General features: G+C 42.6%; 1 protein-coding gene across 1 annotated transcript in view; it reads right to left on the bottom strand.

Annotated features, from left to right (window-relative positions):
- Nucleotides 1-684: 684 nt before the first annotated feature.
- Nucleotides 685-20,169, bottom strand: part of mtnr1aa (melatonin receptor 1A a) — a 79,836-nt gene continuing 60,351 nt past the window's right edge. Inside the window, exon 2 of the mRNA XM_079554164.1 lies at nt 685-2,098. Coding sequence (XP_079410290.1) covers nt 1,230-2,098 — 869 coding nt within the window. The 3' untranslated portion in view covers nt 685-1,229. The remainder of the gene's footprint in view (nt 2,099-20,169) is intronic.

Raw genomic sequence — 20,169 nt, 5'->3', positions numbered from 1 at the left:
ATCATTCTGTAATGCAATTTCTACAGTTACTTTTGGGTAAGTAACAAGTAACTATCATGAATTCCTTTTTTTTAAGTAGCATGCTCAACACTGACTATGGCTAATAGTGCAAAAATAAGCAAAGACTGTGTGCGTTGTGAGTCAGGTGGATCGATTCATCCGAAGTTCTTCTCCCATTCTAAGACGAAATGAAGGCATTAAAAAGGTGACAAAGGCTTTGACGTTGTTTTTGATACGTGTTAATTCCCCATTGGTTTTCTTGTTGTCGCGAATCTAGGGGGTGGCACCACGGCAATGTCAGCCACGATGCAGTTAACAGCCGTGGCTAAGGCCTTAGGGCCTATATTTTAAATAAAAGACAGTGTGGTATCAGATTGGTGGTGGACTGGGCACTCGGCAATACTGCCACCAGAAAATTCTGTGGAATGCAATCCATTAACAGTATAGTATAGAATATAGTTAGCATGAGAAATAAGCTTTGTCCTTTATTGTGGCTGTTATTTATGCTGTATGCTGTCCACGACCTACGCTACATTATTTAGCAACTGATGGGGGATAGGTGGTGGGATTGTCTCTTTATTATTTCCAAGCTTCAGTTTTGTTAAAGGAGTCTTAATATATATTAATATATAGTTTTCGAATGCATGAACATCAAATGTAATTACTAGAAACGCCGCTGTTAGTAGAAGCCTTTGAAAAGTCAGAAAAGCGTAACATAGGACCTGGGAATTCATAGCTGCATTCACTGCGCGCCTCATGATTGCCGCTCACATTTTTGTCAATTTTGCGATGATGCCGAGTTGCTAGAGCTAAATTACTAAGCTTTCCACTGCCATGTACAACCCTACGTCCAAAAACTCCAACCATGACTTCAGGCTGATATATTTTCAAAGATATCTACAGGACATCTGATAGAAAAAAATACTCATATAATGCATGATATAGAAAACAAAACAGACATCATATATTTACTGAACTACAGGTACCGCAAAGTCAAAGCAAGTGCTCCATAAACAATGATAATCTTCACCCTTTTTTACTCTTTTTTTTTTTTTTCTTTCTTTTGAAACGCTGATTGTTTTGAGGTCAGATAGCACCTTACAGTTTTGCAAAAAACATTTCCAACAAAAGAATTTCAGGTCCGTGGTATTTGGTTTTTGACATTTTGTTTCCCAGTCACAGTTAGTCCGATCTCGCTGTTGTTGTTCTGTTTTTTTTTTTCCCCTGGCTCAAACCGAGTCCACTTTCACCTGGTTATTGTTCGTCATCAGCGGGGACGGCTTGCTTTTCAGCCGCTCGCCCGCGTCGTTGGAGCTGTCCTGGAAGAAGATTCGGGCCGTGCACACCGACACCACGATGCGCTTGTACTCGCGGCGGAAGTTCTGATTCAGCACACCGTACACTATGGCGTTAAGGCAGCTGTTGAAATAGGCCATGAAGTAGCTCGAGACAAACAGCCACTCCGGTATGAGCGGTATGACCACTTCGGGCTTGATCGCCACCGCCAGGCCGATGAAGTTGAGGGGCGCCCAGCAGACGGCGAAGAGCACGAACACCACGAACATGGTAACAAAGTTCCTCACGTCGTGCGGCGTCAGCTTGGGCCGATTGTCCGGCTTCACCCTGCGCCTCACCTGAATGACCAGTATCCAAATGCGCAAGTAGCAGTACGTGACAATCATGATGGGCAGGATGAAGTGAAAGAACACCACGGCGATGGTGTACGCCGAGCTGGCCGACTGCTCGAAAGTGCAAGAGTAAACCCTGGGGTCGTACTGCAGGGAGCCCACGAAGAGGTTGGGCACGATGGCCACGACGGTCAGCGCCCATATCAGCAGGACGTAGCATATGGAGTTCTTGTCGCTGTACAGCTTGTCGTACTTGAGGCTGTGGCAGATGTAGCAGTAGCGGTTGATGGCGATGCCGGTGATGTTGAAGATGGAGCCGATGACGCTGACGCCCATGAGGAAGCCGCTGATCTGGCAGTGCATGTAGCCCAGGCTCCAGCCATTGTGGAAGATGGACGACAGGACCAGGGGGTACGGGTAGATGGCCACGACCAGATCCGCGACGGCCAGGCTCACCACGAAGATGTTTCCTGTGGAGAGGGACGAAACGGACGGTTAGGCAAGTGTGGAGACGTTTCCAAACAACCCGACAAGGATCATAAATCGGGTGCTGAAGGAAAATTTGTTTCGTCGTAGATGCTTAGAAAACGAATAGTAAATGCGCATTCCCAATTCATAGAACAGCAGACAACGTAGGTGAAATGCCTTGCCCAAGGACACAACAACAATATAAATTGAATCCGGTAGTGCAATGACTAGAATGGATAAGTGCTGTTTCACCACAAGAAGAGAGGCAGCAACACAACGAGAAGAAAATATGAAGAAGGTGACCTATAGGTTTATGAGACGACGATTATTATTTGGAGCATTGACATCCATGATCACAAGCACTGGATTATTTCCAGGTTTCAAACAGCGAAGAAATTAAATCGGTACATGGGGTGGGAAAAACATCTGGCGTGTAATGGCACATGCAAAGTTGCTAGATTTCTGAAACAACCCCAAATTAATCGTATTCATAATTATATAAACTATCATTAAAAGTAATACATTTGTGTGACAGTGTTTGGTCCAAGTGCTTAAAACTGCAGTGCTGCCCCCTGCTGTCCTCTACTGACTGTGAAATCAGTGGAGCACTGCTGCCTCATTAATATGCATGACGTCACTCATTAATATGAGTGACGTCATCAATATCGGAATAAAAAGTTGCATCGTCCCACAAAATATCGCAATATATCGGAAAATATATCGATATATTGTCACACTCCTAGTGCACACTGCACGATGTGGGCCGTCTGCGACCAACAATCACTCGTCGTGGGGCAAATCTTAAGTTGTTGCTCAAAATCACAGGTTGTAGGTCGTACAGTGAGACATGGACAAAGATTTAAAATAGAACCGTCGTAACCCAAAGACGAGCTGCGACCGACATCAGGCAGTGTCTGATATTTTGGAAGGCGAGTCGCAGAGTGAGCCATCCAGGATCTCTGTCAAGCGTCTCCTCAACACATCAGCGTGGTGAGGCAGGCTCACCACGCCAGTCACAAACAGAGGCCAGGCATGAGCATTTTACAGTACTTTCCCTGCACTTTTCCGCCTGAAACTGCTGTGGCAACGACTGTCCCTTTGAACCATCGCACACTGGAGACGAGTGCAGTTCACGATTTTACAATCCCCATTTCTTGAAATGCGACATCTAAAAATAAGACACCAGACATAAGAGCATAAGACACCAGACATAAGACAGCAGAACCAATGTTTCACACAGATGCTACTGAATGACATCATCTGAGCTACCTTTTAAGTGGTGGTTGTGATTATACTAACATTATACTAACAGATTATTGAAGTATCCAAAGTATCTAACGATCCGCGGTTTGTTCTGTTGTTTGAATCTCACGGTTTTATTAAGAAAATCTGAAAGACCAAGAAGTTGCTTGAAGAAACAATCTAATAATATATATAAAAAGACATAAACGGGTCTTCAAATGATTTGTAATACTCTTTTGCAAGTTTATGGGTTTTTTTGTACCGGAAAAATACAGAACCGTGACTTCCAAATAGTTGAACTGAACCATAATGTAAGTCGAGTGTGTACACCTCTATTAAACAGCCTTTACAGCATAAAGTGGAAAAGCTCAAAACAAGCATAAAAACCCAAAGCAATAACTCATTCTATTATTGCTACTGCCAATGTGCTAAATGGTCCAGAAAGTCTTGGCACGAGCCATATGTGCCCATTGTATGTAGCGTAATGTGTCTTCAATTTATTCTGAATTTGCATAAACCCATTTGGGAGCATCCCCTGATAATGGACCGGACTTCCATTTAATGTTGACTTTTTGATGTTAATGAATGATGAAAAGGTTTTAATTGTAATTGCAAGGGAGCGGTTGGCGCGGCGCATGTGCCAGACTAATGTGATTTGGAAGTGGGGCTCCAATCAAGGGCGAACAAGTTCTCTCTGTCTGATCCGATGAATACATGCGGTGTGTGAAGGACATCGTGGCCCTTTCAAGGTGGCAGTGTTACACCCCCACTTTAATATTCAATATAAGATGAGAGAGCGGAGATTGGGACGGCGCTGAAGTGACTTTGAACATGTAGATTGTTCATCAAACGTTTTCTTTTATTTTGCATTGCAGATCCATAGTCATATTTTGCAATCTGTAAGTTATGCAGCTTTGTCTTTTTGGCTCAAGACTCAAACCTCCCCAAAGCATTTTGTGCTATTTGCCTTTTAACACCAAAATCCATAACGCTAAGGTCAACAGATGCTCATCCAAATGCAGCCAGACAAATATTGGACGATATTAGACGAGACAAAGCTGTACGGACAGAGATTTCACCAAACAGCTGCTTGTGTTCGGGAATGGATTGAAATTTATGCCATGCAACCTCGCGACAGCCGCCCCTCAGGCTTCTGCAGGTGGCAGTTCTCGCGGGGCTAGTGACACAGTTCAGTTCGGAGGGCAGAGGAATGTTTTTTTTTTTTTATATATATTTTCTAATAGTACAGGAAATATTTGGGATAAAACTAATACAGGAGGACGGTGGGAAAGAGGGGCAAGAGAGAGGTTCCCCGGCCAAAAAAGAACACTTGACAGCTATGCTCCTGATTCATCTGTAGTTGGTTGATCAGTCTATTGTTTTTGAGGTTGGTTTGATTTGGGAAAGCAAGAGCATCCAGAGGAAACCCAACCAGATATTTATTTATCTATACTGTATCTATACTTTAAGACTTCTCTTCCTGGGGTCCATTCTCATTATAAAAACATTACAAAGTAAAAGCATTATTTACACAACACACGTCAACAATGCATACCTACCAGTTCCAAAATTCAATTCAATAATTGAGGTAAGACCAAAGGCCGCTGGCTGCTCTGCTTTTTGGCGACAACACTAGAGGCCGCTATTGCTGTAGCACCTCCATATCGCCGCTAGTCCCCCATTGATATGCATTGGACTTTAGACACATGAAAAACATCTTTGGAGCCTGGATCCTAGTTTTCTTACACTTTCTACAGCTAGATATTCCTCCTGTTACAGCTAGATATTCCTCCTGTTACAACGCTGGGTTATTACAATAAAGAGACCAGGCAGGGAACTCTCGTACTAATGAGGGCCGGACTGTTAGCATTGGAGCTGTGTGAACTACAAGTCACACAAGAGCCGAGTCTTCAGTGAAGATCCCGCCCTGATGCTCTTTTTAGACACATGCTTCGTCAGAGCTGGGGAGGAGGAGTCTCCTCCGTCTATTCTTTTTAACGGTCTATGGGTAAAACATGAGAAAACAGGTCAGGTGCATTTAACATAGCAACACTAAGTCAGGATACTTTTTTTAACTGCTAACATATTTCTTCAGATTTATTTTCAAAGAAACATGATTACTTTTCCCTAACTGCCTGAGGCAGCATATTCCAGTGTGAGGTGGCTCGGTGTACACAGTAAATGTGTGTTTTAGTGCACTATATCTTGGCAGAGGCCTGGGGAGATCATGTGAATTCCACACAGAAAGGCCCACACAAGCCGGGAAACTTCTTGTTGCGTGACAATGTGCTAATAATTCCACTATACTTCTCCACTGAGAGGGATGGATGCCGTTTGGAGGGAAAGTCATTTACCAGACTTAAAGAAATAGGCCACCGTTTTTACATACTGAGATATGTTTTTACCTAACCTTAGTCGAGTTAATATATCCCCGTCTGGTCTTTGTCCGTGCGCTCTGTCACGCAAACGGAGCACATACGCAGCCTCTCCCACATGTCATATAGCTCCAAAAAAGCTCACGATAGAAGCTACCAAGCTCTTCCACGTGTTCCCTATTTAAATAAAGTTACGTGAAGTGTTTTTAATGCGAAGTATATTTACACAGAAATGTAACATGTCGATTTTATAAGCAGATAAAAAGGGGTACTATAAAAAGAGGCGTAAGGATACGAGGAGCACAGCGTCCGCGCAGTAACTCTCAAAGACTTCCCCCGCTCACTTCCGGCAATAACCTTTAGGAGTTACTGCGCGGACGTTTTGCTCCTCGTATCATTACGCCTCACAATATAGTCCCCCTTTTTATTTGCTTATAAAATCGACATGCTACATTTCTGTGTAAATATACTTCGCATGAAAACACTTCACGTAACTTTATTTAAATAGGGAACACGTGGAGGAGCTTGGTAGCTTCTATCGTGAGCTTTTTTGGAGCTATGTGACATGTGGGAGAGGCTGCGTATGTGCTCCGTTTGCGTGACAGAGCGCACGGACAAAGACCAGACGGGGATATATTAACTCGACTAAGGTTAGGTAAAAACATATCTCAGTATGTAAAAACGGTGGCCTATTCCTTTAACAGGAGAAAATAAAATCTACATTTTGTAGCATTCCATACAGTATACATCTCTTATATTCTGACAATGTATGACATGACAAAAACTATACTTTTCAGAAGGGGACTTTTTTAAATCAATAACTTTAATGAGCTCCACAAGCCGACCCCAATCAATCAACATCAGTCATAAGACCAGTTTTAGCACCAGATGCCCTTCTGAACCATGTATCCACATATTTAACACATGTTCTCCCAGGTTCTATATTTACACACCACTGTGGTCACCGTCCGTGGGTGATGCTGTTGACGCCGCACGTGTGTCTGTGCCGCAGGGCTCCAAGCGGCACAATAACTGTTGTACGCCTTGTTACTCCTCGGCGCGGCAGGCTCCACATTTGTTAATAATGAGAGTCCCGGAGGGGCAGCTGAGCCACTGACAGTGATCTTTTCCACGTGGGAATACAGCTCTACCTGCACCTGTCCGCACATGCTGGACTGGGCTTCTGCGTGTTGGCATGAAGAAGTGAGAGAAGCTCACATTTGCAGTCTGGGTTTAACAATGCACAAATGTTATTCCGCGACTGATGGGGTGGGCAGGTTTTAGTAAAAAGTCCACATCTTTACGAGAAAGTTTGCTTTTCAGGAGTGCATGCTTTGGGAATTTGGTCTGAATAAAGGAAATTATGTTCAGTGTTTGGGGAAATCTTGGCAAAACTCTCCATCATCCAGGTAAATTCATAAACAGAGTCAATTAAATGGACACAGACTGACATTTCCATGCTTAGATGGCTGACACTTCTGGTCATCCTGAGGCACACTAGAGGATTTTCTCATCTTTTTAAAATGTGATACAAAGTGCACAGCTAAGACATGAGGACATTTTTTTTTTTGTAATTAATAAACTCTTGCTGGAAGCCACAGACTAATTGATTCTGACAAGTGCGAGACATAATGCGAAACCACACTTTCCAATTTTTGTGCAGATTTGAATCACATGTGAAAAAAAAAACAAGAATCTCCTGATCAAGCTTGAAGTCAGGACTTAAAATACACATGGCAGATTCGAGACAACAGCAGCGGCCTGTCCTTTCGTGCCTCGCATCAGGAACGAGAAGGCCACCACAAGGCGCCACAGGAGCCGGTTGGACGCCGCGGTGCCAGAAGGAGGGCGAGCCAGATGCGAGTGGAGCGAAGGTGGCGGTCACTCTAATTACAAGCAACAATTATAAATATCAAACATGCAGGGCCAGCCCCAAAGCCCATTTGACGCCCTGGGCAAGATTGTACTTTCCATTTACATTTCTGTGCTTCTCTTGCGCACATTTTTATTTGTCTGCTGTGTTGTCCTAAGCCAATCCTTTTGGACACACTTTGCATATTCAGATTCAGATATGGAAAAGGCTAGTTTTATTTTATTTCATTATGATTATCTATTCGTTAAAAAGTAATATGATGTCAATTTACGAATTTTCACCACAATTTTACATGGACCTTGAAAAAGCTTGAAATTTCTAGTTTCTAACACAAAAGACCGCAAGTATCTCTTTCTGTTCCAAAGTTATGTCCAATAATTGGCAATTTTGTAGATGGTGGGAGCACGGACCTCATGGAGTTAAAAAAAAAAACACAATTCCGCGCGTCCTGGGTCGCCTATGCCCTATATACCCTTGCAAACTTGTTTGTTACTCACGACTTGACGTTTTGGAGGCTGACAAACAGGCCTAAAACAATCGCACTGACACTTCTCACGTGAGGAATGCCACAAACTGTGAAGAAAGGCTTATTGGTAGGGGGTCGGCGAGTCATGATCTTTCATTTTCTCACTAAGAATATTAAAGGAACAGGCCACCGTTTTTCCATACTGAGATAATGTTCTTACCTGAGCTTAGACCAGTTGATACCATAGACAAGTTATACCTTAGTCCATCATTACTCACTCCTCCCCGTTTAACAAAATAACTACATTCACGGGGGAAATAATGGTTGATTTACAGACTCCTCCTCCCCAGCTCTGACGAAGCATGTTCCTAAAAAGAGCATAATGGCGAGATCTTCACTGTAGACTCGGCCCTTGCGTGACGTGTAGTTCGGTCATAGTCGCACAACTCCAATGCTAGCAGTCTGGCCCTCATTAGTATACGAGATTTCTAACATTTTTCTTACAAAAACCAGCCTGGTCCCCTTAAAGTGATAGTCTGGGAATCTAAATGTATTACATGTTTTAGAAAATGTGCTCAATCGACCACCTGGTCTTGCGTTTTGATCTAAAGTAAGCAATCATATATACATATTATTTTTTGCAAAGTCCCTCCTTTCTGGATCTCAGCAACAAATCAAATCCAATCCAATCCAATCCAATCCACTTTATTTATATAGCACATTTAAACAACAAAATGTTTCCAAAGTGCTGCACATGCAACAAAATCAATAAAACCAAAACAATGCAAATGAGCTCTACTGCTATGTGAGTGTAAAACAATAAATATGAATAAAACAGTTTAAAAGAATAAATATAAATAAAAAACACATTAAAAACTATAAGTAAGAATAAAACTCAATAAAAAAAATTAAAAAAAGTATCAAAGTCTAGTATCCTCCCGCTTTGACCAATGAGACGAGCTTTTCCTGCGAACCAGCCGGTCAGGTCCAATCAGTTCGGCTCTCCTCGTTTTGCCAAGAAAGGCTTTTTGTTAAAAGAGGGGAGGAATTTGATTGTTTCCTTTCAAATTTCACTCTCCTCACTTTACAAACTTACAGACTATCACTTTAATTGAGCCTAACCCAGCGTTATAACAGGAGGAATATCTAGCTGTAGAAAGTTTTTTAAAAATAGGTACCAGGCTTAACAGTTGCTTACTGCAGCAATGGCCCCTAGCGTGCCTGTGGAAGAGCGTGGTCGCTTCTAACTTCACCCCGTTTGGAGCTGTAGAAATATACTGGGAGAGGCCACATGCTAACAACATCTTTGGTCTTTTTGCGTGACTGCGTGCACACAGTTCTTCCATACTGTGATATGTTCTTACTCATTAGCAGGTAAACTGAATATTTGTTGTTTGCAAATGACATGATGTAAATAACTGCAGACTTCGTGGGTTTCTCATGGAGACAGTTCAAACTGACTGCAGCCGTCTATAGCGGGTACTTGTTCTGCGAACCTTTTCAATAAATCAAATCCAACACTTTTGCAGACTCCCTTTGTGTGCGTGCACTATTTGCTGTCATCCCTGTCCAACTCCCCCTGGGCGTGCATTTTCCCACCTGTCATGGTATCAGCGTCTGCACAGGGTAGTAAGCGGGGCGGCGTCCTCATCACACGCGCCGATTCACTTTCACCTCTGTCACCAGGGCCGATCATTTTGACAAGATGCATTCCTTGTATGTCGGATGGGAGTTAAATACCGCCTCTATCGCTGCCATCGGCCCATCGGTGTGAGAGGCAGGCCAATTTCGGTGCTGACATTTGGTTGAGCCGGTATCAGGCGCGCTTTGCCGGAGACCCACGCCCGCGGACCTGTCACTCTCTCCTCACGATTAGTGCCACCTCCGATCATGAGGGTTATTCAGGCGTGACAGTACATTTCATTTTTGTGTTAATGTATGACAGTTTGTGTAGTCATTTTAAAGTGGGACTGCTAGGGCTTTTAAAAGGCTCCGTTTTCGCTGCCTTACATTTACTTGGTTTGAAAAAGTGGATATACGGTGGTTTTTATTTTAGGGTCAACTCCGTTTCACAAGTACGACCAAAGATGAGCTGCGACAGACATCATTTTACAGGACTTTACAATATCGGGTATAGGCCGATCAAGCGGCGATATCTCCACCTAATGTGAGAGATATCGTCAAGTTTTTTTTGCATTGGGAAGAGCGAAGTCAGGGCTTTAAAACAACTCCCACAACTTCCTAGGCCTTCGAGAAACACTGCCAGGAAAATTGGTTTAGGTATGTTAGTCAGTTTCACTAAACCTCAGTGAATATAGACATGCTGTATGTCATTATGATTGCTGTGCAAAATGCTGTGGCTAGCAACAGTATGCTAACGCTAACTGCAGCATGCTAAGGCCGTCACCTCAAGACAAAAACATGGCACAGTGTACACCAGACCTACCTAAGGGTGTGTACATGTACGTGGTCAATGTTTAAAGAGGATTATGCTTTTTTCAATCACATAGCACCAGTCTATAGCACACTACAATGATGATGAAACCTTCTGTTGGTCTGTAAATGCAGTAAATTAGAATAACTGCCTTGTATAAAGTTGCTCTCTCAAAATGGCTGCAGTGAATGTCTTGAAATAGGCCTCTGTCTCTTTAAGAACCTCTGACCCTTTCAGACACGCCCCCTCCACACGCTGTCTGTGGCATCAGTGGGGAGGGGGTTCTGCTGAGGAGCAGTGGTTGGTTACTCGGCTGGTGACGAAAGCTCGGAGGCGTCTCCAGGAGGTGGGGGCGTTCCTAGGAGGACTCAGGCAAACCTATCCCTAAAATGGCCGCCATCAGAGTTTTTACAGATTACTCAAAAATACGTGAATGTGCCAAGGCAACACTTCAGGCATGTTTTTAATGAGGGAATGACATAATAACATGATGTAAAGCTTGAAAAGGTCGATTTTGCATAATACCCCCGTTATAATTGCACACTGTCCCCGTACAACTAAAAACAGCACCAAAACATATCATGCCCCCTCAGCAACTTGCTCATAAATACATTCCTGTGAAGAATTGAGGTGTTTGGAAAGCTTTAGGAAACTCTCGAGTGAGTCTTGATCGCAGTTAACGATTTGAACGTGACTACATCCCTGTCCTGCAGTTTCAAAATGGCAAGTTTCAAACCTCAGCCCAAGCCCTGGCTGCCCTCTGCTCCTGACACACTGTCCCATAAGTATCATTTCTGTCAGTGGCATTAGCCGTTAGACAGAAAACCCTATACACAGCATTAAAACACCGTAAAATGTAAACTTTCTGTGTGCTCACAACCACTGCATTCACGTGGCACTGCTAATTCACTTTGTCCTTTTGTTTTCCGTCATTCAAGTGCCCTCTGTGGGGAATGCGGCGCACCTGCTGTTGTCCCCAGATCCCGGGCTTTGGCAGAGCTCAGGGGCATGTGCATTTGAGCGCGGCTATATCTTTGTGCGCAGCGACGGACGTGCTTTTCTAACGTGTTCCTATTCAAACGGGGATTTGGGCGGGTTAAATTTACCCACTGGAAATGTTGCCCCTGTGGGAGAGCACAGGTCAACTTTTCTCGTTGTTGGCGGTCAGGGAGTACAGTAGATGCTGATTTCCATGTTTTCATCCAGGCAAGACTCACAGCTAAGCCACACATGCCTTCTATCCTTCTATCTATGCGTGCTATTGTTCTGGCTAATAGACGTTCACTGGAGAATAGAAGATTAACTGCTAAGCTCTTCCCGGAACATGGTGAAAGACTGTTGTGGGGCGGAGGGAGCTGCGCAGGAGGAAGAAGAGGGAGGAGGTGGAGCTGATCAGTGCAGGACACCACGCTCTGAAACAGGGACAAACCCAGACGGCGTGGCACCGTTTCAGAGGATCAGAGCAGCACTGAAGGCAGCCAGCCAGGTTTCCTCTGAGTTAGTCAAAACATGCGAGTCAGGTTGGCTCACAGTGACGTCGCAGCTCAGTCACAGCAGCTCAGGACTAACACCTGAACACAATTTTGCTGAACGGTTGTACAATGACAAATAAAGAACTTGCTTACTTACTTATACTGGTATCATTTAATACACAGTCCAATTCTCTGGGTCTTAAAACGCACATTAACATCAGCAATCGCAGCAAGTTGATGATCTACTGAATTAATCATGTACATGTTTCTCTCTCAATTTACAAAACTACATCGTAGGCTGCATGAATTCCATTTAATAACAATGTAAAAGGGACAGAATAAAGCTATAGCTATAATTACATTAAAAGCCAACAACCCAAAAAGGTATACAGGCAAATGTTACTGACATGTCACGATCACAGTGGGTTCAGCTGCTCAGCTAAAAGCATTAACCGTCCTCTCTACGAATTATCTGAAGCAACAGGTCACTTCCTTTGCATCCTTTTCATATCACCTAAAGAGGGGGCTAACCGTCTCAGTGATGTAGACGTTGCTCCCATCTGTTGGGTCACCTATGGCGTGCATGGTTATCTGAGGAGTTGAGATGTAATGATATTTGGCCTGTAGAATATGTGCAGCAGCCTTAACCACCAGAAAGGACCACTCTCTAACTTAAATCAGTGAAAAGGACATTTGGACAAAAACCATCAGAGGAGGTCAGTTTTGGAACAGCCTGCCGACAGATGTAAGAGAACGCCCGACTTACAGCTCGTTTAAAAAACAACCTAAACACCATCTTAAAGTGAATCAGTCCCGTCATAAATAAAGAAATTGTGATGGATAATTTCGCAAAGCTGTGACTTTCCAGCCTTTCCTATACTGTATTCCCAGCATTGACATTAACCGCAGTGACCTTGGTGAGGTTGTAGTATGTTGCGAGCCTCCGGGCAGCCGGACTGTCTCGCTGTGGCGCTGTGACTGACGCGTGGCTCAGAGTTTTCATTTGGCTCCGGGGGAGATAGGCCCCTCTTCCATTTCATACACTTTCAACCCATTTCTAAGAGGATTTACTGTAGGTTCCAGCACTGGCTCAGCGGACTGTGATGGTGCTACAGTAAAGTGCAACACATTTACCCACATATTCCCAACCTAAGTCGAGATGCTGTCGGTGAAAACAGCAGTGGTCAGTGTTGAGATTTTTAGCACATTTTCTCCCTTTACATCTTGGTTTTCTTTACACTCTTGCAACAGTCTCTCCCTCTCTCTGCCTAGTTTTAACATTAATGTCAAGGCGGAACCCCTTTTACGTGTTTTGGTGGGACAATAAACAGTGTTGCACCGACAAAGACAGCTAGCCGCTATTTGTTTTTGCCAGTTAGTGTTAATTTTTTGTGCTCCACATCGAGTTTTGTCTTATCTGGACATATTCAGCCGATATGAGCGAGCGGAAGCCGGGACTGTCTCTCCACCGTCACCGCGGCCCATCGCGTGCACGGCTTAGAACTTTTTGTCTCAGATGGACATGTGGAATCAACTACAATTTAACACACTGGGACCGAAAGCTTGTTTGCTTCAGACCTTGTATATACAGTGAGGATCCTAACAGTACTGTGGATACAGATGAGGCCAGGAGGAGAGCAAGGAGAGAGGGGAGAGTACGAGGATCTACGTGATGTTTCTGGAGGCGCAGGTAACACTGAGCATTGCTTAAAAATGAACTTAAAACCAAGGAAATGGAAATAAGCCACTATATTGTATGTTAAGTTGGAAAGTTTCATGACTGATTTGGACGTGGACTTATTGAACTTGATGTAAATGAGGCGTTATTTCTCTGCTGTTAATATGATCACGTATAAATTCATCCCTGGCTTAATTAATTTTGATTTTGGTGCAGAAAATATACACAATTTTGGTCATTTTTTATGCATAATAAGAAGACAGAACACTTGCAATATTCATTTCAATATTAAATGTAGAGATTATATTTAATATTCACCTGCAGTGGCTTTCCTTCATTCCTTAAATGAAAAGAACATACAAGAATTGTATTTTTACATTCCATTCATTCATGCATGATTGAGTGATCCTCTTTAATAGTTCAAAACGCTGAAGTGCCCTTTGACCAAGCCTATTCAAGTTCAACTATGCATGTCTTGCTGACAGCTATTTAAACTGCTTCTGGCCATTCTGTGTGCCTTCCACTGGTTACTGTGATGCTTTGTGCGGACTTGGTTGCTTGAATCTGCTTTTCACAGATAGGCCCATACATTGCAATACAATACTGGCTTTTAAAATGTGAAATACCAAGACAAAGCTGTGTTATATAACCTCAAAAAAAGCCTGAAAAGGGCTTTTCCTGTAAACTTTTGTAGAATTATAGTGTGGTAAGTACTTGCGATAACCCTTTGGAACTGGAGTGGTTTTATTTTAGGGACATGGTATTAAGGGGCATGATGCACCACCATTTTTTTCTTTCTTTTTATTGGCTTGTAAAATTTGCGATGCTCACCCCGTGTTCATGTTGTTCGCAGAAATTTGGGAAAAATAAATATATGGGAACAAGACCTCGGAAAAATCTGATCAACACATACTCTTCTCAACACAACTTCTCCACATCAGCCGATTTGTTCATTTGCCCTTCAGCATGTGAGCTTAACTTACACCTGGCTACTTTATGATTCCACTGTGACATTTTGTTGTCCTCGGAGTGACATAACTGGGAGAGAAATGACACTGAAGTTGATTCAATAAAAGACTGTAAGGTTGGCACAGATATATTAGTGTAGGGCTGAAACGATTAATCGACGACTAATCGATTATTGAAAGAGTCGACAACTATTTTAGTAATCGATTAATCGTTTTCTGGCTCACACAGACTAAAATGGAGCAAAAATGGCAAAAAAAATGTAGTATTTTTGATGAAAGCCTACTGTGATTTTATATTTAGGGTCTGTAGTGGTTTTTACAATGTAAATTTCATGAATAGAGCCTTCAAAAAACATTTCCCTTTAGTCAACTCCATCAGCACTTCCTTAAACAGCGCGACTTAAGCTATAATGTGATAAAAAATTGAAAAAATAAAATCGATAATAAAACTAATAATAATAATAATAATAATAATCGATTACAAACTAATCGTTAGTTGCAGCCCCTATTAGTGTATCATTCGAAGGCTCGCCAAACACCAAATCTTAATGGTCAGCTCCGTTGAATATCAAAACTGCACTTTCCCACAACAACATCACATCGTTGGAAGTAGCATGAATGCAGCAGTACTCCACACTCAAAGCAACATCTCCACAACCTCCTTATAATCTTAGGTGACTGCATCTCCCACTTCTTTGAGTCCCATCATTATAAGCGACGAACCTGAACTGAAGCGGTGTGAGTTATAAAACAACAACATTTTGTCTCTTGAACAATTCCCGACTGAATCTTCCCTGAGGGGTTTTTCACTGGGTCATGCAGGGACTGTCACTTGTGTCCTCGAGCTCTTCCACCGAGATGGGAGCTCTGTGATTTGATATGGGGCTTAGCATAAGTACAGACGGTCTATTTCCCTCCGCTTAAATCTTTTGCCCTCGCTTGTTCGTTCACTTCAGTCTGAGAGTTTAAGCCCCCTCGTCAGCTCCTCATCGGTCACGATTTTTACGCTTCCTTGAGGGAAAAATCCGTTGAAACGCTGTGCAAACATAGGGAAATGATGATCGAATATTCAGGGTGGTATTTTCGATCTGCTCAATAGTGTTCGCTTATAAGGTTGCAATTGTCCATGCAATATTCAGGTTTGAGTCCTTTGTGTTTGCTTCTTTTTCTGGACAGGACAGCGAGTGAAGGCGGTTGAAAAGCGGAACTGTCGAAGCCGTAAGACACAAGGTTGAAGCTTGCAAACTCTCCAGCAGCTGCATCCCTTACCACTGAACGAAGATGGCTTTACTAAACAAACTAAAAATGTTCCCAAACCGTTCAAGGGACAGTCCCTGAAGTCTACTAGTCCCTCTCCAGTCACGAGAATCCCCTGTGCTCGTACGTGGCTCTGTACTGGTTCTGTTCATGAAGAAAAGGGAACACCACACACTCTGACTAGAAAGTTCAACCTCCAGAACAGGAGCTGGCCCCGTCCCGGCTCTCCCATATCGGAAAGTATTCGGAAGGCGGTTTGATGGTCGAGAGCGCCAAGAACTGCAAAAGGTTCCTATTGGCAGACCTTTAGAGTTCCTTCTTCACCTTGTCAGGCCAATACCTTCTTAGTAAAGTACATCGCTGCATGGTGGCTGAGTGGTAAAGTGCTCTTGCCGCACTTGGGGTCCATGTTTGGGGACCCTTTCCGTGAGGCGCTGGCATGTTCTCTTCCCCCGTCAACCCAAACTTGCCCAGTTGGTTCAACCTCCATCTGGTTGATCTGACCTTGACCTTGAGTCTCTGGCTGTAGATCTGAGTGTGTTCCCAAGTGCCAAAGTTTATCCATTCACTAACTTTACACTCATTTGTCATCGTTTGAAACTGTACCGTCCCAAACCTTCTATCTTACAAATATGATTTGGATTTAAAATCAATTACGGCTCTTTTCAATAACATTCACCGCCCTCTTTTGACATGTAAAATGTATTCACGCTCCTGGGGCCCTTTCCAATGACATTATCATACATTAGAATAGACGTCCGCCGGGGCTGTGCAACAAAGAGTCCGTATTGGCACGGATCGAGTTTGACCTTTGTAACTCCCCGTGATAAGATATGCAGATTCTGTGACTATGGGCAATGAACACTTGCTTCATTAAGACTGCAAGAGTCTTTGTGTGACTGCACCTACCCATCATATGCCACAAGCAGCGAGGCACTAAAGAGGAGATGGCGTAATTGAATTTTAGCTTGTGGACAAACTCGGGGCTGCTGTGTCACTAAGTCATTTGTTAGGCCACCAAAAAATGTCAATCTCAAAGGTCCTCAGTCTTTCTCCTTTTTGTGAGATAAGCTGTTAAGATAATTCCAACCACAATACCGAAACCGTCAGAAAAATTGCAGGTCAACTGTTTTTTCGCCTCTTTCAGGATGCGCCATCTGTTCAGTTTGTGAGATGGATACAAGCTGCCGCAAATAACCTGGACATCTGAGAGCCTACACAGACAGCCATCTTTGAATTTTCCACGGCGGCTATTCAAAGTGGGGTTTTGAAATTTTATGGACAACTTCGTTATACACCCATCTGCGTTGACGTTTGCAATTGTGGCTATTTCACCAGACACATTTGTTCCCTCGCCATTAAAAAGCTACAGCGTCCTGTGCGTAAACATTTGCCTTCATTAGCGCCTCATGTGGCGCCTCATACGGGATCCCGCCAACAGCTGCGCATACATTTGAGTTTATGATGAAAAAGGGGAACGTTGATGAGGGAGTTAGCGAAAGTATCTAGTAGAATCCACCAGACTTTACCAACCTCCAGCCATGATGACAAAAAGGGTCTTGTAAAGAAACGGAATCCAAAGACTAAGATCAACTGTTACCTGCCATCTCAGGGTTAGGGTTAGGTTTTTGGGTTAGAGTTAAGGTTAGAAATTATTAATCCGTGTGAGTGAAGCACGATTTACATCCCACTTGCCATTCCTAACCCTAATAACATAACCCTAACCCTAGCCCTAGCCCTAACTCCTTGATCGGGGGAAAGGGAAGTAACAGGTTAGGAACTCACAGAGGCTGAAACTATCCTCTGCAAAGGACTAAGCAAATTCTCCTCTACTCACGCCAATCTCTGGGCAGCCGTTTGAAATCTTGTTCCTTGAAACACGCCCACTTGTTGTGTCCGTGGCTAAAGTCAAGTGAGGCACTGCCCAGGGTCAATACCATGAAAGGTTCCAATCCAGAACCTTTGATGGTATTAAATTCACTCAAACATATATTTGTCTACCCAACATTACAACAGCAGACCTGTCAAATTTTGAAACCAACAATCAAACGCCAATATAAATGTGTTGCGAGGTAGGAAAGTGGCAGCAACTGTTCGTCAATAAAAGGTCTGAAACAATTGCTTCTCATTTTGAAGAATTTTCTTTCTTTCGTGGTCAATTTTGTCAATCTGTGACAAAACAAATTTCCCATTGAATCACACACACACTGTGTATTTGTGAATATGTCAATGAATTTGTCTTCCATATCAAGCAATGTGATCAAGATAAAATGGAAAGTAATACGCGGCTCAGGTGAAGAGTAGGGATAGACATTCAGCAAATTGACAGAGCCTGTAGTTGATCTAATAATGGCCTAAACCCCAAGGCGTTTTTTCTGTTTTTTGTTGTTGTTTTTTTTTGCCACACCAGGAACTCAATTTCAGTCTCAGGGGAAGCTGCCATCTTTACTGGAGAATTGCCAGCTCGGAGTGTGACATTAGCACTAATAAAATGCGGCGGGAGAGGAAGGCAGAGTAGGAAATAGCATTAGGGAGTCATTATGTCCCCGGGTCACAGTTTATGTACATTGTGTTTATGAATGGAGCCGTGACAGGCATACATGAAGGGGCCCCTTGGCAGCCCTAATCTCTCGCTGCTGTATATCCGGGGACAGGGAAGCGCAACAGCACTCTGGAAACAGTAGGAGTGAACATGCAATGCCCTGGTGAAGGTGAAGGGGTGACGGACATTGTCAAAAGTCCATCTTTTGTTTTTAACAAGAATGAGATTTTTGAAGGTAATATGTTTTTTTTATTATAATTCTTTTATGATTTCTTTGTAATCTTTAACTATATAACTATTTCTGTGCTGTTACACATTTGTTGTATTGTCATTGCTTGCTTAACAAAAATAAAGACTCAATATAGCAAAAAATAATAATTTTAAACTTTACTTTCATGTTTTCATATAGAAATATTGTTTTTCATGAGAAAAAAAGCCATAATTGACTTGAATTTAATGATGTTTTTTTAAAGAGTTCAACACAGATTAGTTATGAAAGGTGCGTTTTGTCACTTTATATTCCATTATATTTCAAAGAAGAAAAAGGAATTGATATTAGCACGCATTAGCATGATGCCTTTATTTTTCCATCATGGCGGCCTCTAGGAAGTGCCAACGATCAACGATTGTTTTATATTTTGGATGGAATGCACTATGTACAACCATGGAGACAGTTCTTTCAACAGAGAAAACCTACTAGAAACCCTGAATCAGTCCTGGAGCATCCAATAAGCCGCCATGATGGAAAATAAAGGCGCCATGCAGACCACCCATACAGCCACTGGGACACTGAGAGGTATAACATCCAATACAACTACTCCTTTCTGCACAAAAAGTTACATAGTGCATCTTTAAAGAAAAAAAAAAGATTAATAGCATACTTTTTAGGGTTCAAATCTCAGAATTCAGTTTCAGAATTAGATATTATGTTAATTATATATGTATGTGTACACTACCATTCAAAGGTTTGGGGTCACTAAACACTAAATTAATCATAAATACAGTCTAGACTAATGTTGTGAATGCCTTTTCTAGCTGGAAACGGGTGATTTTTAACAGAATACCTACATAATTGTACAGAGGCGCATTTCTACCATCGCTTCAGTGTTCTAATGGTACATTGTGTTAGTTGATTTTGTTAGAAAATTGATGATTAGAAAACCGTCATGCAATTATGCACTGCTAAAAACTGTTGTCCTGATTAGAGAAGCGATAGAACTGGCCTCAGTGACCCCAAACTTGTTGGTGGTACTTTAATTGGAGCTTTTATTTCCACAATCTGAGAAAAAAGAGAAAATTGATCTGGACATCACATTTGCCCATATAAATGTATATAGAAATGTTGAATCAGTTAAGTAATTAATCGTACTGTAAAGCGAATCATTTACTTCCCGTGGAAAGTAAATAACACATGAAAAAAACCCCAATAACACCAGTTTTGCCCTTAACTTGAAATAATGTATATGTATGAAAAGTAGATAAAGGGCAAAACTTTCTGTCAAGTGCCATTGTTGGCAGCAGAGAAGACATTGTGTGAAGCTGTTTATGAAACTAAAACAAAAGCTGCCAGCTATGTAGCTCAAGAGTCCTGAAAAAGAGAAAAGAAAGTGTCATCAAGCGGATCCATCTAAGAAGAGCGTCTGATCCGAAGGCAAACAACTTTCTCGATGAGCTCAAACTGACTGTGAAAAAGGGACAGTCCAAACGATAAACAAACAGCGCCGAAACAAGGTCCTTGATAACAGGATTCTAAAAAGCGAGGGAAG

The sequence above is a fragment of the Gobius niger genome (assembly GCF_951799975.1).
Source record: "Gobius niger genome assembly, chromosome: 3".
NCBI classification, from domain to species: domain Eukaryota; kingdom Metazoa; phylum Chordata; class Actinopteri; order Gobiiformes; family Gobiidae; genus Gobius; species Gobius niger.
The sequence above is the reverse complement of the archived record's forward strand: the minus strand, read 5'-3'. Positions and strand labels throughout refer to the sequence as shown.